This window comes from Schistocerca gregaria, chromosome 4, assembly GCF_023897955.1.
Source record: "Schistocerca gregaria isolate iqSchGreg1 chromosome 4, iqSchGreg1.2, whole genome shotgun sequence".
NCBI classification, from domain to species: domain Eukaryota; kingdom Metazoa; phylum Arthropoda; class Insecta; order Orthoptera; family Acrididae; genus Schistocerca; species Schistocerca gregaria.
The window spans coordinates 314,139,219-314,159,394 of NC_064923.1; the positions used below are offsets into that span (position 1 = coordinate 314,139,219).

The 20,176-nt window shown below is 37.1% G+C and overlaps 1 protein-coding gene across 1 annotated transcript in view; it reads right to left on the reverse strand.

Moving 5' to 3' along the window:
* LOC126365881 (dynein axonemal heavy chain 6) overlaps positions 1-20,176 on the reverse strand; it is a 1,020,408-nt gene that overhangs the window by 496,530 nt on the left and 503,702 nt on the right. The window contains exon 37 of the mRNA XM_050008578.1: positions 8,768-9,023. Coding sequence (XP_049864535.1) covers positions 8,768-9,023 — 256 coding nt within the window. The remainder of the gene's footprint in view (positions 1-8,767; positions 9,024-20,176) is intronic.

Below are 20,176 nucleotides of genomic sequence, written 5' to 3' on the forward strand. Positions count from 1 at the left end.
AGTCTTGCTGTGCTCTCAGCTGCCCCATTTCCCTTTTCACAATATTCCAAATTGTTTTAATTTTATTATCAGATGTGCTAATCTCAGACATAATGCATATACTTCTGGACTTTTTAATAATTTTTATACAGTGCAGTAGTTTTTATAATGTTTCACTGTTTTGGGATCATTACTTTTCCTAGCTATAAGATACTTTTCCCTTTTCTGTTCACAAGATATTTCTATCCCTTTAGTAGGCCATGGCTTTTTGCTTGGTTTCTTACAACTGTATTTCACTGTTTTCTTAGGGAAATTGTTTTCAAATGTACTCACAAAAGTATCATGAAATAGGTTAAATTTTAAATTAGCATAATGTTCCCTGAACACCTCATCCCAGTCTAACTGTTGCAAGCTTTCCCTAAAATTTTGCATTGTTAAATTGTAAATGGAATGTACTATTTTGGAGGACTGTTTTGAATTACTGTTTGGAGCTATGTTTTATACTGAAACTAGCTGTGCATCATGATCAGACAGACCATTCGTAACAGGAAAAATTTTTATTTGATTAAGTTTATTTTGTCCTATGAAAATGGTATCTATCAGTGTGCTGCTTTCATGTACCACCCGAATAGGAAAATCAATAACCAATGTAAAATTGAAATAACCAAGTAATACTTCAAGGTCAAGCTTTCTATCAGACTCTTTCAGAAAATCTACATTGAAATCCCCACAAGCAATAATTTGCTTTCCTTTGTCTGATGGGTAGCACAACAAAGAATTCAAGTTTTTCAAAAACAGTTGAAAATTTCCCAGTGGGGACCCATACATGGTTACAATTACAAAAGTGCCATTATTTGCTTTAAGCTCACATGCACATGCTCCTATAGTTTCCAAATTTTTCACACTATGACTGATTTCAACATATATGGCAACTCTTCCTCTCTCCATAGTGTCTCTGCTTACATGTGCTGAAAGCTTACATCTACCTACATTTACCATTTCCATACCTGAGACTATATGATGTTCAGACAGGCATAGTGCATCTATTCCACCCTCAGTTTCTAAATCTTCTAAGCAAACAAGAAGCTCATCTACTTTGTTTTTTAATCCCCTGATATTCTGATGCAATATATTAACATTATTTTTCACTGAGCTTTTATATGAATCTTGTGACATACTAACATTATTTTTCACTGTACTGTTATGAGAATCTTGTGATATTTTCACATCTCTAGTACCTGCCTCTCTGAACTTCTCATTAAGTTTAATTTCAATCAATGTAGGATGGTTGGACACTGATCTTAGGCTAAGAAAAAGTACTCCCATGAGTTTCAGTGACCCCCCCCCCCCCCCCCCCCCGACCACTATAGATTTTTCTATCATCCCAGCCAGTTTACCCTTACCTTTCCTATTGAGATGCAGGTCATGTCTTGTGAAGACCCATCAACAGGAACCAAACCTATGCCTGACAAAGTAGCTCCATATTGACCCTCTTGACAGAGGTGTTGAATTGTGGCCAGTCATACCGCATGGGAGCAGGAAACAAGCCAACATTTGTATGGTTCATTGCAGATGCTATTTTTACCAGGTCACACTCAATATTGTAGCCCTGATCCTTACCAATACTGTTTCCTGCTCCACCCACTACCACAACATGATCCTGTTTCGTAAAACCCTTGCACAATGATCCTACATCCTCTATCACTTGGCTAAGACATACACTGGGCTTGAAAATACTTGTAACCTGGTATCTGTCACCTAATTTTTCCTGCAAGATCTGGCCCACATCTCTTCCGTAGTTACTACCTAAGAACAGAACTTTCCTCCTACTTTCTACTTTTTTTGCAATAGTTGGTTTCCTAACGAAAGTCTGTTGAGTGCTAACTACACTTACATCTACTTGGGCCACTTCCTTAGCTGACTGAGGTAGCAAGGCAAATCTATTGTTTATGCCAATGATGAAACTGTCTGATACTGTTCCCTTTCTGTGGCCCTGTTCCTTGCTATCACTTCCCACCTGTCTTCATCCTCTTCCCCCCTTAACCTCATCAGTTCCTCCCTAGCACTATCCATTTCAGCCTTAAGGGCTCTAATCTTCCCTTCCTGTTTTGCCATTTTCCTATCCCTTGAAGATAATCTGCAATACTATGGAAGAGACCCACTTACTTCTCAGATTCCCATGCCACTACATTCAGCCCAATGTAACCATCTGCCATAACAGTTGCACAGAACCCCAGAACTGACTTTCCCATGGCAGCTCAAACACTTCTCACTCATGGTTGTTTACAATAGTTTTTGCAAAATTTATCTAGTCAATAAGAGTATTATTCTATTACCCACAGATCACAAAAGTCATGAGGAACACTAATATAAATGTGCACTATTAAATATAGTAATGTAATGCAGCTAAACAAAAGTTAAAAATCAAAACTTGTATACCCAAAAAATTAGACTGGAGATTGTGTGTGCAGGGTATGTATTTTACATGTTTTGAAAGGAAATAACAGATAGATCTTAAAACTTTTAATTATCCGAGTAAATACAGCACTACTAAATATATATGTAATTCGTTATATGTGTAATTCATTATAAACAACTGTATTATCCACTAAAAGTCTGAGGCTACTGTTAATATTGTCTGTAAGGTTCTTAATACAGAACACAAACAGGAAGGGTTCCAACACACGTCCCTGGGGTATCCCTGAAGTTACTTCTACATGTGTCAATGACTGTCCATTCCAGATAACATGCTACATCCTCGCTAGTGAGAAATTCTCAATCCAGACGCTAATTTTACTGGATACCATGAACAATCATACTTTTCACAGTAAATGTAGGTATGGCACTGAGACAAATGCTTTTCAGAAATCCAAAGACATGGCATCAATATGTCTCTCTTGATGCATAGCTTTCAATATGTGATGCTGGAACAGTGCAAATTGGATTTCAAACAGAATCCATGCTGGTTGCCATGGGGGAGGACATTCTGTTCAAGTTGCCTCATTACATTTGAGCTAAGAATATGTTTTAAGACTGTAAAACAAACTGATGTCAAGGATGTTGGACAGTGGTTTTATGGCTCACCTCTAATCTCCTGATAGGCAAATCTGAACTGTGGTTTTTTCCAACTACTGAACATGTTTTTTTGTTTGAATGGATTTACAGTAAATTTTGGTTAAAAGAGTGGCTCACTCAGCCATGAATCTGCTATAGAATTCGATAGGGAGTCAATCAAGCCCTGGAATTTGATCAATTTTGGTGATTTTAGCTATTTGTCATCACAGCTGGGATTGCCCCTCCAGATATACAGCATGAGATAAGTGCATGCAGAGAAATGCACATGGGTAGCCTTTGATGTGTAGTGCACATGTAAAACATTTAGAAGGATCCTACAGTATTAAAGTTAACCCCATGAATTCTTCACAGAATCTGCTTTTGGTCCTTGTAGTGTATTCATGCTTTGCTCTATTTTTTAAGAAAAGGGAAAGACTGACACCAACAAAATGTACTTATGAATATATTTGTTGTGAAGCAGATGCCAAAATGTGAGTTTTTTCAAGATAACTTCACTGGATGTCCTAAAACAAACATGAAATATAATTAGTATAATTATCTTCTTTGTTCTACATATAGTACCACTGTAAGTTGAGTTTCCTTAAAAATAAAATAGTTTCTTCATTTTTAAATCAACTTTAGTAGTGATCACAAGTACTGCAACTGTAGCTGAACCGAGCCACTTCTGTAATTAATTCTGGGGTATGGGTTTTTCAATTAAAGCAGCAATTTATTTGAAGTCCCAAGATTTAATATATTCTACTTTCTGTATCTCACTGTTAGGCTAACTGAGTTTTACAGCTTTTGGAGTTTCATGACAAATGCTGGATCTTATGTGCTTTGTCTTGCAAAAATTTTATAGTTCACTATTTGCTGTGAACTGTGTGTGGATTTTAGCTGCTTTTTGTGTAAGAAGGCTGGCAAGAGTAAGACTTAGACACCAGCAGTATCATGACCTATCAAGACTGTGGGTTTATTGTTCTCAATATTGCTGATCATAGTGGTTGGGATCTCAGAACCTTCAAACTACTATGGAATTGTTGGGTTCAGGAGGTCCATAAGCTCAACACCACACTGAATATCAAATGTCCTCTGTGACTTGAGCCCAAGAGGATACACATACTGATGGATTGTACAGCCACATAACGTAATTTGAGTCAGGGTATTCTACTGTCACCCTTGCCAGCAAGTTCTCCGCATCTCTCACTCATTGATGAATCACTGAGAGATTGTCACATCAACATACAAATACTATTACTATAGTTGATGAACTCTGGTATAGTGATGATATACCCATATGAGGCAGACAAGGTTGCTTTAACTTGAAAACCAGTCAGGTTATAATCACTGTTGTTGCCTGAGGAGCACCTTATACACCCCCTAATTGAATGATGTATTTTTCCTAGTATAATTTAAAACCAAGTTGTCTTTTTCTTTTCTTTAGTGTCTATCCCATCTAAGAAAGCAGTGCTTTACTAAAATTTTGGCAATTTTATTTTATTTAAGTTTGTAGCCAGATGCCCTTTCTGTCACCACAGTTGCCAGTTACCTAAGAGAGGGAAGTTGTGTGCACCACCTGTCTGTGATATGTCATTGATATGTGTGATCATATTTGAAATATTTGTGCATCATGTTTTATGAGTCAGAAAGTGGCAATTAGTTCAGCATTTGCCTAAACAAGAGTGGGAAACTGCCTAAAACTCACAATCGGGTTGACCAGTTCACCAGACACGGTCATTAATCCAGCATGTGGATTCAATCCAGGTCTGTCTCACTTTCCTATCTTGCAAACTAGAATGCTCCATCTCATTCTATTCAAGCAGCAAGTATACTGAATACACACACTAGGTAAAATTTTATTACCTGCTGTTCTTCCTGGTGTTGCAGTTTTAATGGCCCATAGTCCAACAACATTTTATATTTTACTTCTGATCTAACTGTAACCTTTTGAATATTTATTTTATGGGAGTTAATAATACTGAAAATATCAGTGATGTAGAATGTAGCTGAATTTTGTCAGGCTTATTTTGGAATAGTTTTCTTAGAAATAGCAGACTGTTTACTGAGGTAGCGTTCAGATCTAAAATGTCTGCTTTTCCAAGATAAGAGGTATTAAAAGTATCAGCAAATATGATGCAATCTTTGATCAGTTCATTAAATAAAAAATTTTGTCATATTTTGGATATGTTTTTCCTGTCTAACGTTTCACTATGTTTCAAATAGTTATTATCATGTTTCTGCAGAAGCTGCTAGATTATTTGTACATAGCTTATTTTTCTTGAAAATACCTACATTTTGATATTCGCAATGATAGTTTCCTTAACAAGTATGTAGCCAAGATGAATGCCATCAAAACTAGTAAAAATTAATAAAATTACATGGCATCCACAAATTATCTTTATGATTTAAGACTTTAATAACTTTAAAACTAAACTAAATATTAACAAATGGTTTTCAGCATATGGTAAGATAACTCATAGGTTTTTTACCTTCCAGGTGACACAATTTTGATACAAAATTCAACTTGCAAACCTCATAAATGTGTGGCCTGGCTAATACAGACAATATCCAGTACCCAAGTGCAACATAACTTTTGAACACAGTATGGAAGGCAACCACCATACCAACCAACTATTCCGGCTTAGCATACATCATTCATGGAAATCAGTAGTGTTATCCATAAAAAGGAGATGGGTTGTCCATACATTTCAGATGCCTGTGCGGCAAGATATGGCAGGCATTTACAATGAGTCTCATAAAATTGTGTGTGTAGCAGCCAGAGAGCTGGAAATAAGACAATCAACAGTGCACAACACCTACATAAGAGGTTACAGCTACAGAACTTCAAGGCATGCGTTTGCAAATGCATTCAATGTATCACTGTGGAGGTGGTGAAGTGTATAAGTGGAGAGAAATGGAAACTAGACATTACCTATATTACTACTAAGGATACACACAATGATGCATATGAATGTGAAAGCAAACACCTATTGAGTTATTTTATCACATGTTGAAAACCAGTTATTAATATCTACTATAACTTTAAAAGATTAAATTCTTAAGTTGTAAAGACACATTATGGATGCCCTGTATAATACATGCAAATCAACTTAAACTAGTGGTTTGCACTAGTTTAGGAAGACAGACATATCTGATCATGATCGCACATATCTAAACCAGTCATAACTGTTTTGAATTCTACAAATTTTAAACATTGTGTTACTATGTACTTTGATGTGATTAGGTTACATTTTGACAAGTAAAGTTTCTATCAAGTTGTGCATGATGCTCTGATTCCATTTGGAACCCAGGGTTTAAGACCATTTAATATTCTTTCACAGGTTAATTTCTCAGGAAAATAGATTAAAAGAAATCTATAGCTGGTTAAACAATACACTACAGTTTTCATGAAACCCAAGTTTTAGTGTTAACAATTTCACTCTTTTTTGCAAGTACTTCTTGAATTTTTTCCATCCTCATTTCATTCATTACCCTTGCATTTTTCCATTTATTTTTATTTATGTCATGCGTACTAATGTTAGTTATCAACAGTTGAGTATCATGATTTAACAGACCATCAACTACAGTATTTACACTATGACTCTGCAATATTGGTATGTCTATAAATCTTTCAAATGTGATAAGTAAGAACTTATCACATTTCAAAACCTAAATTTATATTCTTCCTAACATTATCTCATTCCACTTTGAAGGTAAAAATTTTAGTAATGCATCAACTTGGTTTATTAATAACTAATAATTATCAGTTGGAGCCCTATATATTGTGACTATTAGAATCAATATTTATGAAGTGTTACTTCCGCATTCTTCCTAGAGCATGGTTGACAATTGCTGGCTGGTCTTTGGTAAAATGTGAATGGAAATCCTGAAATACTTCTTCACAATGCATTCCACACATGCTCAATGGGATCTAAGTAGGGGAAATGGACAGTGTAGAACATTTACTGAATATCTTCTTGTTCCAAGAGCTCCTCCACCCGTGCTGTTCAGTGCAGTTGCACAATGCTACTCATAAAAATGAAATCAGGGCTGCATGCACACCTGAAACACATATGTGGGGAAGGAACACAGTGTCAGAATAACTGATTGGTGAGTGTACCACGTATAAAGCTCTGGAGGTCAGTGTACCCATGCAAAATTATGCTTCCCCACAACACAACACCTGAACCACTAGAATGATCATGTTCAACAAAGTTCATGGGTGAATTTTGTGTTTCTGTCTCTCAACATATGAGAGTACATCCAAAATCACTACTCAGACTGAATCTGCTCTGAATTTAGAAGGGCACATGACCCCACTCCTTATTGGTCCAGTTCCTACGCTCACGGAACCATCACAAATAGTGTTACCAATGTGTGAGTGTCAATGGAATACTACAACATACACCCCCATGTAGATGTCATGCCACTGTTGAATGAGGAATTGTGTGCCTTGCAGTCCTGTTAAATGTGATTGCAATTGCACCAGCAGTTTGGCTTGGGTCCCTTGTTGCCTGCTGCATAATGTAGTGCTCATCTGCTGCTGTAGTTGACTGTGGTTGACCACCTCCATTCCTTTTGACAGCAGTACCTTTGGTTTGGAATGCTCCCCATAAATATGAAACTGTGCTGTGAGCAATACTGAACTCCTGGGCTGCACTTGGCACACTTTGTCATCTTTCAGTTTCCCTATAATTCTTCCCTATGTGAAATCACCCAAATATTGCCTCAGATCCATGACGTAATGAAGAACAACACCACAGTGCACCGTAACCACTAGCTGACCAACACATAATGTCTTTTCCTGTCATTCCTTCAGCTGCCTCATGTTGTGAGACTAGCCCAATTTTCTGCTAGATACATGCTGACCTCACGATATGTGATGTCTAGCTTTCTGTGCATGACTGGAAGACCTCTGGCAAAATGCTCCCACACTTCCATTCATTTCCACCAAGTAGTTAATATATTACATGTCTCTTTCATTTTTGCAGAGTAGTGTATGCACATGTAAGTGATAAGCATATCATATTTCATTTGAACAGATACCCGCCAGGGTAGCCAAGAGCACTAACGTGCTGCTCCTGGACTCGGGTAGGTGCACTGGACCCAGATCGAATCCGCCCAGCAGATTAATGATGAAGGGCTGGTGTGCCGGCCAGCCTTGCTATGGTTTTTAGGCAGTTTTCCACACCCTCCTTGGTGAATACCAGGTTGGTCCCCACATTTTGTCTCAGTTACATGACTTTCACACATTTGCACATGTTCATACTATTCCATGGCTTATACTAGATGCAGGCAGCAGGGGTACACTAATTCCTTCAGACACAAGCACTGCTGTGTATGTGCGGATGGATATGTGTGTGTGTGCGAGTGTACACCTGTCCTTTTTTTCCCCTAAGGGAAGTCTTTCCGCTCCCGGGATTGGAATGACTCCTTACCCTCTCCCTTAAAACCCACATCCTTTCGTCTTTCCCTCTCCTTCCTGAAGAAGCAACCATCAGTTGCGAAAGCTAGTAATTCTGTGTGTGTGTTTGTGTGTTTTGTTCATGTGCCTGTCTGCCGGCGCTTTCCCACTTGGTAAGTCTTGGAATCTTTGTTTTTAATATATTTTTCCCATGTGGAAGTTTCTTTCTATTTTATTTACATCATCATTAATGTAAATCATTTTAAATAGAACAGTTACAATATGTTAATGAAATTCATGCTGTAAAGTATTTATTAGGATAAAATTTACCTTAATAATTCAATTGGAGGCTGGGCACCATAGGTGTCCAGCTTTGGCATGTTGACATCATCCACAAAGAAAACAAGTTTTTTGCCAAGTGGAGGGCCCAGCACAGTTTTTTTTCTTCGCTCCAACTTAGCTTCAAATATTTCTTGTGTGCGGCTACTGCTGGTCTGGGCAGAAAAATTCAGTGCCACAGTAATATGATCTCCTTGTGCTAACAATTTGTTCAGGACCTCTTTAGCAATGACAGATTTCCCAACACCTTTCAACAAATAAGTGAGTGTAAATACAAAAAAAAAATTGGAAAAGACTATAATTAATGTAACTCAGACAATAACTGAATATACGTTAACCAGCTTTCAGTAAATAGTCTGACCAGTGCACTCACAAATTCATATCTTCCTTTTCAAGTGAAACAATTGTGGCTTGAGTTTCTAGAAGTTGACATTAGTAGGACAAAAAGAATGTAACACTTTACTTAAGTGGGTATTCATATTGATAATAAGCTATAAATAATGCAATAATTTGCAGAGCTGCTCAGAAAAATTATGTAAACTTGCACTAAATTTTTAAGCAATCTTATTACACTAGCATAAAGAGATAAAATAATAATTTAGCTCAATATACCGTATTTATTGAATCTACACAAGAAATATTAAAATGAAATAAATAAAATACTTCTTCTCCATAAACAGCTTTTTTCAGGCATAGTAGGGCTTTCTCTGTTGATAATTTGTTGTAAAAATGAATGTAGACCAGGGTTTGTTTCATTGACAAAGGGATCATGAGATCTGGCACACCAGCTTGATTTGGACAAAGACAGGGAAGGAAATAAGCTCTGTTATTTTCAAAAGAATCAAACCAGAATTCACTCCATTATGGGATAATGTTCAAGAATATCAAGAATGCTGTCTCATGGGAAGTATGCACAGTCTGAAGTATTCTGTGTGCCCATCTGTCAGCCATTAATATTCACATCAAATTAATCAAAACTTTGATGAACAGGTAATGAGCACACACAATTTATACAGATGAATGTGACCGTTCAGTAAAAGAAGCATGGGTATTAATAAGAAGCATGGGTATTCTCTCTCTGGTCATTTATGAATTGCCACTTGCCATAGAAGAGAATGTGGTTCACCATGATAGCTCTGTCTATGTATTTGTGTAGGTTCTTTAAATGGCCTACACATATAAATAAATATTCATGCCATCCCTGTGTGGGAAAGCTATCATAGGGAAGCACGATTATATATGCACTGGCAGAAAATTTAAAACAAAGCTATCATTTATTTTATATAGCACTTTGTATCCACTGATCTCAATGTCTGCTTATCCTTCGAGGTGGCACAATAAAGAAGTATGTAACAGTGCTTTCCCAGGAGGGTGTTAATTTAAAGTTATAATATGCAGAAGTCACAAGTTCTTGTTCTTGTACTTAGTTATGTCCTATTCTCCACTTCCCAATGCAGCGAGGACTTTTTTTTTTTTTTTTTTTTTTTTTTTTTTTTTTTTTTTTTTTTTTAAGTCAGGTCAACATGAAAAGAGAATAGCCATCACAGCCACACCGGCATTGTTGTGCATCATTGGGGAGACAAGGTAAATACCAAGCTGCACACCAAAAGGGATTACCAATGTATTACTGTTCCAGAGCTTCCAAAACATTTCTTAACGCACACATGTCCATGCCTGTATGTGCTTCTAGGCATATAATTTCTAATGTGGCTGCATGACAATTACTTCACGTCTCAATAATTCACACTATCTCTCTCCCCAACCATTATATACAGTGACCTATACAAGGGCAGCTTTTAATAATTAAAAATAATTATATAATTTTGTACATTTTCTGTTAAATTAATTGTTGTATTTCTCTGTTTCATGAATGGGATTACTATGCTTTCATAATAAGAATGGAAATCACATAATGTGCAAAAGAGTCAATATAATCAATTGGAGAATTAATGCTGGAAGGAGTGAAAAAGCCGACAAAAAAGTAGGAAAATTCATGATACATTGAGTGCATGACTGTATTTAGTAGTATCTCTGCCAATAGTGATCATAGTACCTTCCCTAAACCAATTCCCAAACTGCAGAATTCTCACAAAATACGTAGACTCTTGGAAAGAAAATTAATTTTAGGGAGAGAAATTGTCTGTATACAACTGAGTTTTACTGGCAATGTATTTTGAAACATGTTAGTGAGGACAAACTGAATAGGTTTCATAGTGGTATCATCACTATTGCAAACAGAATATTTCATTTTCAAAAGTATTCAATTATTTTGTCTTTTTTTTTTTTTAGTTATCAAAAAATGAGTATGCACAATTGGCACATTGTTGCCAGTCCATTGCCAGATAGCCACAACATGTTGCTGACATAGATATATCAACAAATGAAATTCAAAATTTCAGGCACAGTGATGACGACCAATTAATTTTTCAATTAATACAGACACAGATGTAAGTAACATTATTACTCGAATCGATACAATGATGACAGTAAATGAGACAGGGCCATAATTTTCTCCAGGGAATATTTTTTCCCCTTGGGAAATGTAACACACACACAGCATGTCTATATGAAATTATTCTTTACCTGCCACCTTTACAACTGATGCAAATGTGTTTGGACAAGGTGCAAAACCCACAAGGGAAACTTTGATCGTGATGCAAAAGTTATAAAACTTACTTAAACAAATCCTCATTGATTTCAAGAACAAGATTAAGGAAGACTAAAAACAACCATTCAAATAAAATACTGACGAAAAATTTCGAAAAAAACTTAATGATGTTTCAAAATAACAAACAGATACACAAAAGAAATTATTTGAACAGAAAAATGAAACTCTTGATGCTTTCAAATCCAGCATAACACCATATTTGAATGACTTGGCAAGGGATTTGCAGCTGATATTTGAAATTAATTATTGGAGAAACTTGTTAAGTATGTAGAAAGATTTAAAAACATAATTGCTCACTGATTTATCACAAGATATAAATAATTTAAGCCAAAAAGTGTCATCAGCAGGTGAGACATAAGAGCGGTTTGTGGAAAAGGTGAAGGTGGTGTCTGAGACCCAGATAAAAATGCAACAGGAGAAGTCATAATTGTGCCAGAATATAAATCCACTTGTAGGTACTCTAATGGGCTACAAATTGACTATAAAGGTCTACCTGGACAGGTGCAAGACCTGTCGTTGCATCTAGGTAGCATAAGCTGAAATAATCAGTTCATGAGAAATGAGCAAGAAAGGATAGATAAAGACATTAAGGAAATAAAGGACAAAGTCAACACTGGTGTGCTAGACCAAGGCAGCATCCTGGCACAGAAGGTAATCCAGGAACACAAATGTTATGTAGATGTGATCAAGGAATGAATGAAGGTACAACAGACAGAACTCAGAGCAAAAATGGATCAATGGTTAAAAGCAGTGGAGGAAAAATCATGGACTAACATCATTAGTACCATTGAAAAGGAAAGGGAACATTCAGCCCCAAGCTATCAGGTGTCAACAGACAGGATATATAATCTGAACATCTATTTGCACTTGAATCCTAACCTGTCAGGTGAAATAGTTTGCAACTATATCATGTAGCAGGCACTGCCAACTTCTGTCCCTGTCATGCAGAGGTATTTGGGATATGATCTGATACATTGAAACAATGCCACATCAGCAGCAGACAGAGCTGTACACCTTTCTACTTTGCTCATGGATGAAAACTTATTATTACATGAGAAGTTTCTGACTTTTTTTTCCAAAGGCAAGTGAACAAACACAGTCATGTTTATAAGAGGCATCTAGAACGTTTTCCCGCAGAAGATACGCTTTGTGGTAGGTTACACACAGGGTGAAAGGCTAATAGTAAACTGCCTGATCGGCATGGACACCTTTAGGAAGCACCAAGCACAAATTGACATTGGTAAGGGGAAGTGTCACTTAGTTGTGAACAACGAACAATATTCAGCAAATCCAGTCACGTCAAATGCCAGAGAAACAAACCAAAACATACTGCTGATTTTGAATTCAGTTCTTCTATCCTACTGTCATGTTTGTAAATATACCAGGAACTGCAGGAGCTTTTAATATGTTATGCTCATACTTTTGAATGATGCCCTGGCATAATCAGAAAATACAAATACAAAATACAGGTACCCACACAAAACCTTCTGCTTTTTGTCTTATTACATTCTATGAGTCAAGAAGAGGCTGCCAGGAAAGAGATCAATAGCATCTTAAATTTGGAAATAATACAACCATCCTTATCTCCATACTGTAGACCCATTTTGCCCATTAGTAAATCAGATGGTATTGTCCGCCTCATGCTCAATGGACGAGACATAAATAAGATTACTATGCCTTGCAGAACATGACCTGACAATCTGGAAGAACAACTTCTAACATTACATAATGTTAATTACCTCACCATAGTAGCTCTCTAAGACTCATACTGGCAAATTGGACTACATAAAGATAGCCTTAAGAATACTGCCTTTGTATGTGATGGCAGAATCTATGAGGTCTGTGTTTTTTCTTTTGGTGTAAACGTCAGTGCAGGTGTGTTTATTTCTGCTTTAGATTGAGTCTTAGTAGGGTCACTGCATATGTTGATGATTTATTGATTGATACCTCCACATGATCAGAACACTTAAGGCTCTTCGCTCAAGTCATGTACAGGTTTCAGAACATGGCGTCAGCCAACTTAATGATGTCACATTTTGGTAATGAAAGGACTAAATTATTTGGACTCATAATATCACCTCAAGGCATATTTCCAGTCCCTAAGAAGCTCAATGCTAGCAGAAACTGCTCTTTACCTCAAAATAAGAAACAGTTGAAGGGATATCTTAGATTAGTATCTTTCTTCAGAAAATTTATAGCACAGCGGCTTTTAAATAGTGATGCTCTATTGAATTTTCTACAGAATAACCACCCCTGGTTATGTACCAAGTAATGCCAAACTGATTTTGACAACATTAAAGGACAACGAGTACTCCTTAGGACTCAATTCAAGAAAGTATGGCAAGTTGAATCACAAGTGGTCACTGCTGTACACAGGGCCATTTGTTATACCAAAAATTCCTCACACAGGGGCCTATACAATTCTTGCTGATACATACTCATGCACAACAGAATAGTTAAGAATGATAGCATGTAGCAAAAGGAATTATAAGTCACTGAGACTGAAGTACACTGTTTACAGTTGATGATGGCACTTGTATAAGACAATATTGTACTGTGAGAATATACCAGTAGATTGTAAACAGAAAAAAAGTTGACTAACATGAGTAGAGTGTCATGAAATGATGTACTCAATAGTTCATGATGAACAAAGGATTGCAGTGGTAGAACAACAATGAATGCTGCTCCTGCCCTTAACTTCTCCTTTAGGTGAGTAGATACAACCTAATAAACTTGTCAGAGGCATAGCTAAGCGAAGTTATTTAGGCTTTTTGAAATTTCAAGTTATGAAGCTTTCCTTCTGCCACTTCTGTAACAATGTCCATCCCAGGTAGCTGAGTGGTCAGCGTGACAGAATGTTAGTCCTAAGGGGCCGGGTTCGATTCCCAGCTGGGTCGGAGATTTTCGCCGCTCTGAGACTGGGTGTTGTATTGTCATAATCATCATCATTTCATCCCCATCAACATGCAAATCGCCTCAGTGGTGCCAAACCAAAAGACTTGCACCCGGTGAACGGTCTTCTTGACAGGAGGCCCTAGTCACATGAAATTTATTTTATTTCATTTGTAACAATGGGTACTTGAGTCAGGTGTGGTGTATGAACACAAAACTTACGCATATCATGTGATGTTGCATAGAAGTATTTTGTCAATACTGGAAAATGAGACTGAAAAAAATGACAACCTTTCTAATGTTCAAGTAAGATGACACTGAATATCAGACTGTTCACAAATGAACATTCAAAAGGGTAATGCCCAAGAGCAAAGCGTGATAAAAATGATAATGTAAAAACTGAAAGATATTATGTGACATAAAATCACAAGAATGTATATAATATTAACTGTATTCAATGTATAATTCATGCATAGTGTTCATGTAAATTTTTGTACAATATTTATGTGAAAAAAAAAACGTGTATTTTAAAACGTAAATACTTAGGTTATTGTAGGAATGATGAAATATAATAACCACGATGCAATGTAAAGCTGAATATGTTTTCTAGGACTGTATGCAGGAACTAATAACTGTAAATGTGCTACAAACATATTGTGAAGGTTTGAAACCCATAACCTTGTTGTTATTCCATTAAAAAATGTGTGCCACTGATGGGGAGTAACAAGCATTTTTATCCTCAGTGTTCTTGGGTATTGACAAGACATTCTACCACAGAGAGGGTATGTAAATCATTACCTTGTAACCATTCATGTGTCTTTGGGAGCCTTGTCCAACCACTGAAAAATGTGGATTATTGAAGGAACAAAAGCCTGGACTGTAAATGATGAACTTCCTTACCACAACATCAATGGCTCCACTATACACAATCTCATCACAACATGTTGTAGCAATGGGATGAATACTTTTATTGTAGCACACTCATGGACAGCTAAACTTAACGACCGCTTTAACAAACTCAGGTGCTTGTGCAGCATACATCACATGATGTGTGTTCACTGGACAGTGCCACAATAGCAGAGCCCAATAATCGGACTACAGTCTCTGAATTCAAACACACCTGTCAATGTAACCCTTATAAAAATTTTGTAAATAGTAGCAGTAATAATTTGTAAAGTGTACATTAAAGAAAATTAGATATATATGTTATGTAATGACACAGTCTGGGAGTAAATGAGGAAAACTTGGCGATAAAGGTCTCAATACCCTGACAGGCCAAGAGTTTAAAGTAAAACCAGATGCAAATAGTGTAATAGCACCGCCACTTTATACTGACGTCCAGTGAAATGGATGAAACCAGTATACAGTGCGGGGTGGGGGGCAGTTGTGTAAGTTCTTTAAATGGCCTATACAATAAATAAATATTCATGCTGCCCCCATGTGGCAAAGATATCATAGGGAGGTATGACTATATCAATGCTGACAGAAAATTGAAAACTAAACTATCACTTATTTTAAGTACCTGATTTGTTTTTTTCCCATCAATCTCTCAGTGTCCTTCACTCCTTTGAGCTGGTGTGCTAAACACATATATAACTGCACTCACCTAATATGGTGTTAATTAAAAGTTGTAATATGGTGAAAGGAAGATGAAAGCTATGGTGTTTGCAGATGATCTGATGATTTGGGGGAATAAGGAGGAGGAAGTACAAGAGCAGTTGGACATATGAGAATGAACAGTACAAGAATATGGGATGAAATTTAGTATAAGTAAGAGTGAGAGGATAATCACAACAAGAAAGAAGGAGAGAGGAACGATGGGAATAACTGTGGGGACGATTGAGGACAGTGGAGAGTTTCAAGTACCTAGGAAGCCTGATACAGGAAGATGGAAAAAGCAACAGAGAAATAAATGAGCAGTGGAAAAAAGCAGAAGCATTTCGGAAGACTGTCAGAAGTCTGATATGGAGCAAGGATGTACCTCAAATCAGTAAAAAGGTATATACCAGTCATACTATTCCCTGATCCTCACATATGCATCAGAAACCGGGGTTATGAAAGGAAGAGAGAAAAGCAAAGTACAAGCTAGTGAGATGAAATTCTTGAGAAACAGTATTGGAGTGACAAAGATAGAGAGGTTGAGAAATGAGAGGATCAGAGAGTTAATGAAGGTAGAACCATTACAGGAGGAGATAGAGAAATCAAGGCTGAGATGGTACGGACACGTTAGGAGGATGGGTGAGAAGAGGATACCCAAGAGGATACACGAGATGAAACTGGAAGGAAAGAGACCAAGAGGAAGACCAAGAGACAGATGGCTGGAAGGAGCAGAGGAATGCATCCAGAAGAAAGGATGAGACTGGATCAAGGTGAAGACGGAAAGAGGTGGCAAGACAGAAGACAATGGAGGTGCCTATGTTCCATACAGACCCGGCTAGAGGCTGGAAACTGTCCAAGATGATGATGATGATCATGATGATGATGATGATGATGAATATGGGAAGTTGCAAGTTTCAATTCTCCTGCCTAACTATATCCTATTCTCCACTTCCTGATGGGACAAGGACTTGGATTTTTAAATCAACCTTTTCAGAGATGGAGTCAACATGAATAGAGAAAAGCCACTGCATCAATGCCAGCATTATTGTATGTCTTTGGTGAGACAAGGTAAATACCAAGCTGCATACCAAAACTAAGAGGAATTATCACTAGATTAAAGTCCCAGAGCTGCTAAAGTTTCTCAGCACACATGTATCCACATCTGTGCATTTTTCTGGGCATATAATTTCTGGTGCAGATAAATGATAATTTCTTCAGCCCCAATACATCACACTGCCTCTCTCCCCAACCACTAGAGAATGAGAGGTGTTCAATACGTAATGGAACACATTTTTTCTGAGCCAATTTTGGTTCAATAAAATTGTAGTTTTGCTTGCAACAGCCTTAAACATTTCTGTGTCATCTCACATATTTTCAGTAACTTCTGTGAGATGGAAGCACTATAACCAGTCTTCAAACTGGCATCTGTAACTGAGGTGTGTTCCAAGCACAAAGTAGCTATTGAATTTCACAAATCTTTACAGGCATTTACAGAATATCTATGTGCACTGAGAGTGGATAAAAGCAAAATAACTTGCTAGGCAACAACATCTGTCACCAACAGGAAAAGGAGAAGGAAATCCATTTTCATCACCTGTGTGCAGTCGGACTGTACACAGCAGTGATGCTTGCAATGTTGCAACATGTAGACACACTTATTTGAGGTGATGGATGAACAGCAATCAAGCAACCTAAAGTTCAACTTGGCATGTCTATTGCTAGTGCTTAGACACAGATGAATAACAATCAAGCAACTCAATGTTCAACTTGACATCTCTATTGCTAGTGCTTACACACAGATGAATAAAAATCAAGCAGCTCAACGCTCAGCTTAACATCTTTGTTGGTAGCGCTGACATAGATCTCCATAAAATAATATATTTAAAGGTTTGTGTCCACTGGATTTCTTGAAGCCTACCTAAGGAGCTTAAACAGGAAAGAGGTAACATCTATGCAAAACTGCTTGTTTGTTACAAGGCTGACATTGATGATTCCTTATTAAATAAATCCACAGAGTGGCACCGCACATCTCATTCAAAGAAGTTCAGAATAGTATCATCAGCTGATCAGATCATGACTACAATCATCCAAGATGAAGGGGTTAATCTGTGTGATAAGCTTTTGGGACTCAGAAGAGGCTATTTTATTCTCTCATGGTCAAATGGTCAGTTCCATTGTGTGTTCTGAAATTCTTAGAAAACTGAAGAAATAATTACAGCTTGTATATGGTCACAAAAATAAAAATGGTGTGCTCCTTCTCCATGACCATGCAATGTCACATCCTAGTCTGTGCATCCAAGAGGAGATCACAAAACTTCAGTGGACTGTTCTTCCTCATCCACCTACAGCCTGGACCTCACACATTCTGCCTTCCATCACTTTGGTCCACAGAAGCATGGATTTCATAGGCAGCACTACAGCAATGTGATTAACATGAAATTGGCTGAGATACAGATTGGTAGAGCGGTAGCGTGATGGCATACAGGCTCTCACATTAATGTGGTATAAGGCCATAGAGATGAATGGAAATAACACTGAAAAAAATAGTTTTATAGCCAAAGATTTGGAAAACAATGTGGTGCATTTAAATTATGAATAAAATCATTATGTTGTGAGAAAAAAGTGTAGCACTACTTACTGAATGACCTTGTATTTTCTGTGGAGTTCCTGGTGCTGCTTGAAAATGTATGGGCCTGCAGAATTTCTAGAAATTTTGTTCCTACTGTAATGTATGTTGGTAAACAGAAAACCATGGAAAGCAGAAAATCAGAAGAGAAGCTGGTTAGGGTTTAGGTATCACATGGGTAGTGCAAGCAAGCATTTCAATGGAGCACCTCGTATTGTCTTGCAATGATTATAGCGACTAATTGAGGAAAATTTCAGCAGAGCCATTTGCCATGGACAAAACAGTGTGTGCAGGCACGAATCATTGGTCCTTAGTGCAGATATCTGGATAACAGCACATTCTGCTTAAGACATAAAAATATCAATATCTATACTATTATTTGCTCTTCCTGAGCCAATACGGAGTTTTGTAGTGACACTGCACAAATCACTTTGACTACAGATAATGATGCAAGTAACTGAAAGGAGACTACATTGTGCCTTCAAATTTACTGTCCCATCCAATTCCATAGTTTCATTTCCTTTTTAACTGAGACTGTTGCTCTCCAGATGCCACTGATAAAGACCACTGATTAGGATTTGTAAATTTCTTTTTTAATGCAGTATTACATCAACATCATTGCTTGAAGATCATGAGAAGGTACTGTAACAAAATATGACATAATATGTAGATTGCTCAGCATTTCATGAAAGATTTAAACAGTTTAAAATCTGTGCACTTTTCTCTCTCAGTTGGTATGTTGTCAAAATGTCACTCAGTAACAGTGCTATACCACACACACACATAGTCCACCACCTACTCCCGAAAATTTCTTGAATCTGTAGTCATCTGAAAACAGATCTATATCATCCTTCCTTGCCACAGATTAATCAGTTTTTCATGCTCATTGTTCAGTAGTAAGAAAGACAGAAAATAGCTATCCACTGGTACATATTTATCTTTCGTGAAGCTAGTTCCCTTTGTTTAAATTCCTAATTGCTCAGGATGTATTCGCCTCTTTTTGTGCTAATAGGAACATTTCTTATTTTGTTTTTATCACATGCTATTGATCAAGATTTCCTTGATATTCTACTGCCCAAGTCCTTCATAATTTCTCAGCTGGGACTTACTACACTGCATGTACTCCGTATGCATAGGCTAATGGGTAGTGCTGATGGTTACTAACATGGAGATTCTGTGTTTGATTACCTGATGGGCCCAAGTTAGAAGCTGCTGGAACATAAAAGCATAAAAACTGAATGCAAGCTGCTGAAGTGGCATCAAATAGAAGATATTGCATCTGGATGAGGGCAACACATTATGTATACTGGTTTTCTTTCATCAAATCACCTCAACTTGTAACTACCATGCAGTTGTCTACATCTATTTTACTTCTCCCACATTTGCCCTTATTTTAGACTGATTTATTATCCCTTTTGTTCTACCTTTTATAATCTATGTGTTTAATTTTTGATGTTTATCCAGTTTGTTAGGAGCATTTTACTGTTGGTGTCTCTTGTTTCTGGTAATTAATCCTTCCTTTTGTTCACCTTTCTTACTCAGTTCCGATTTGTACTTTCATCTATAAATCTTTCATATAGTTTCAAGGATGGAGAAGCTTGTGGTTCCTAAATGA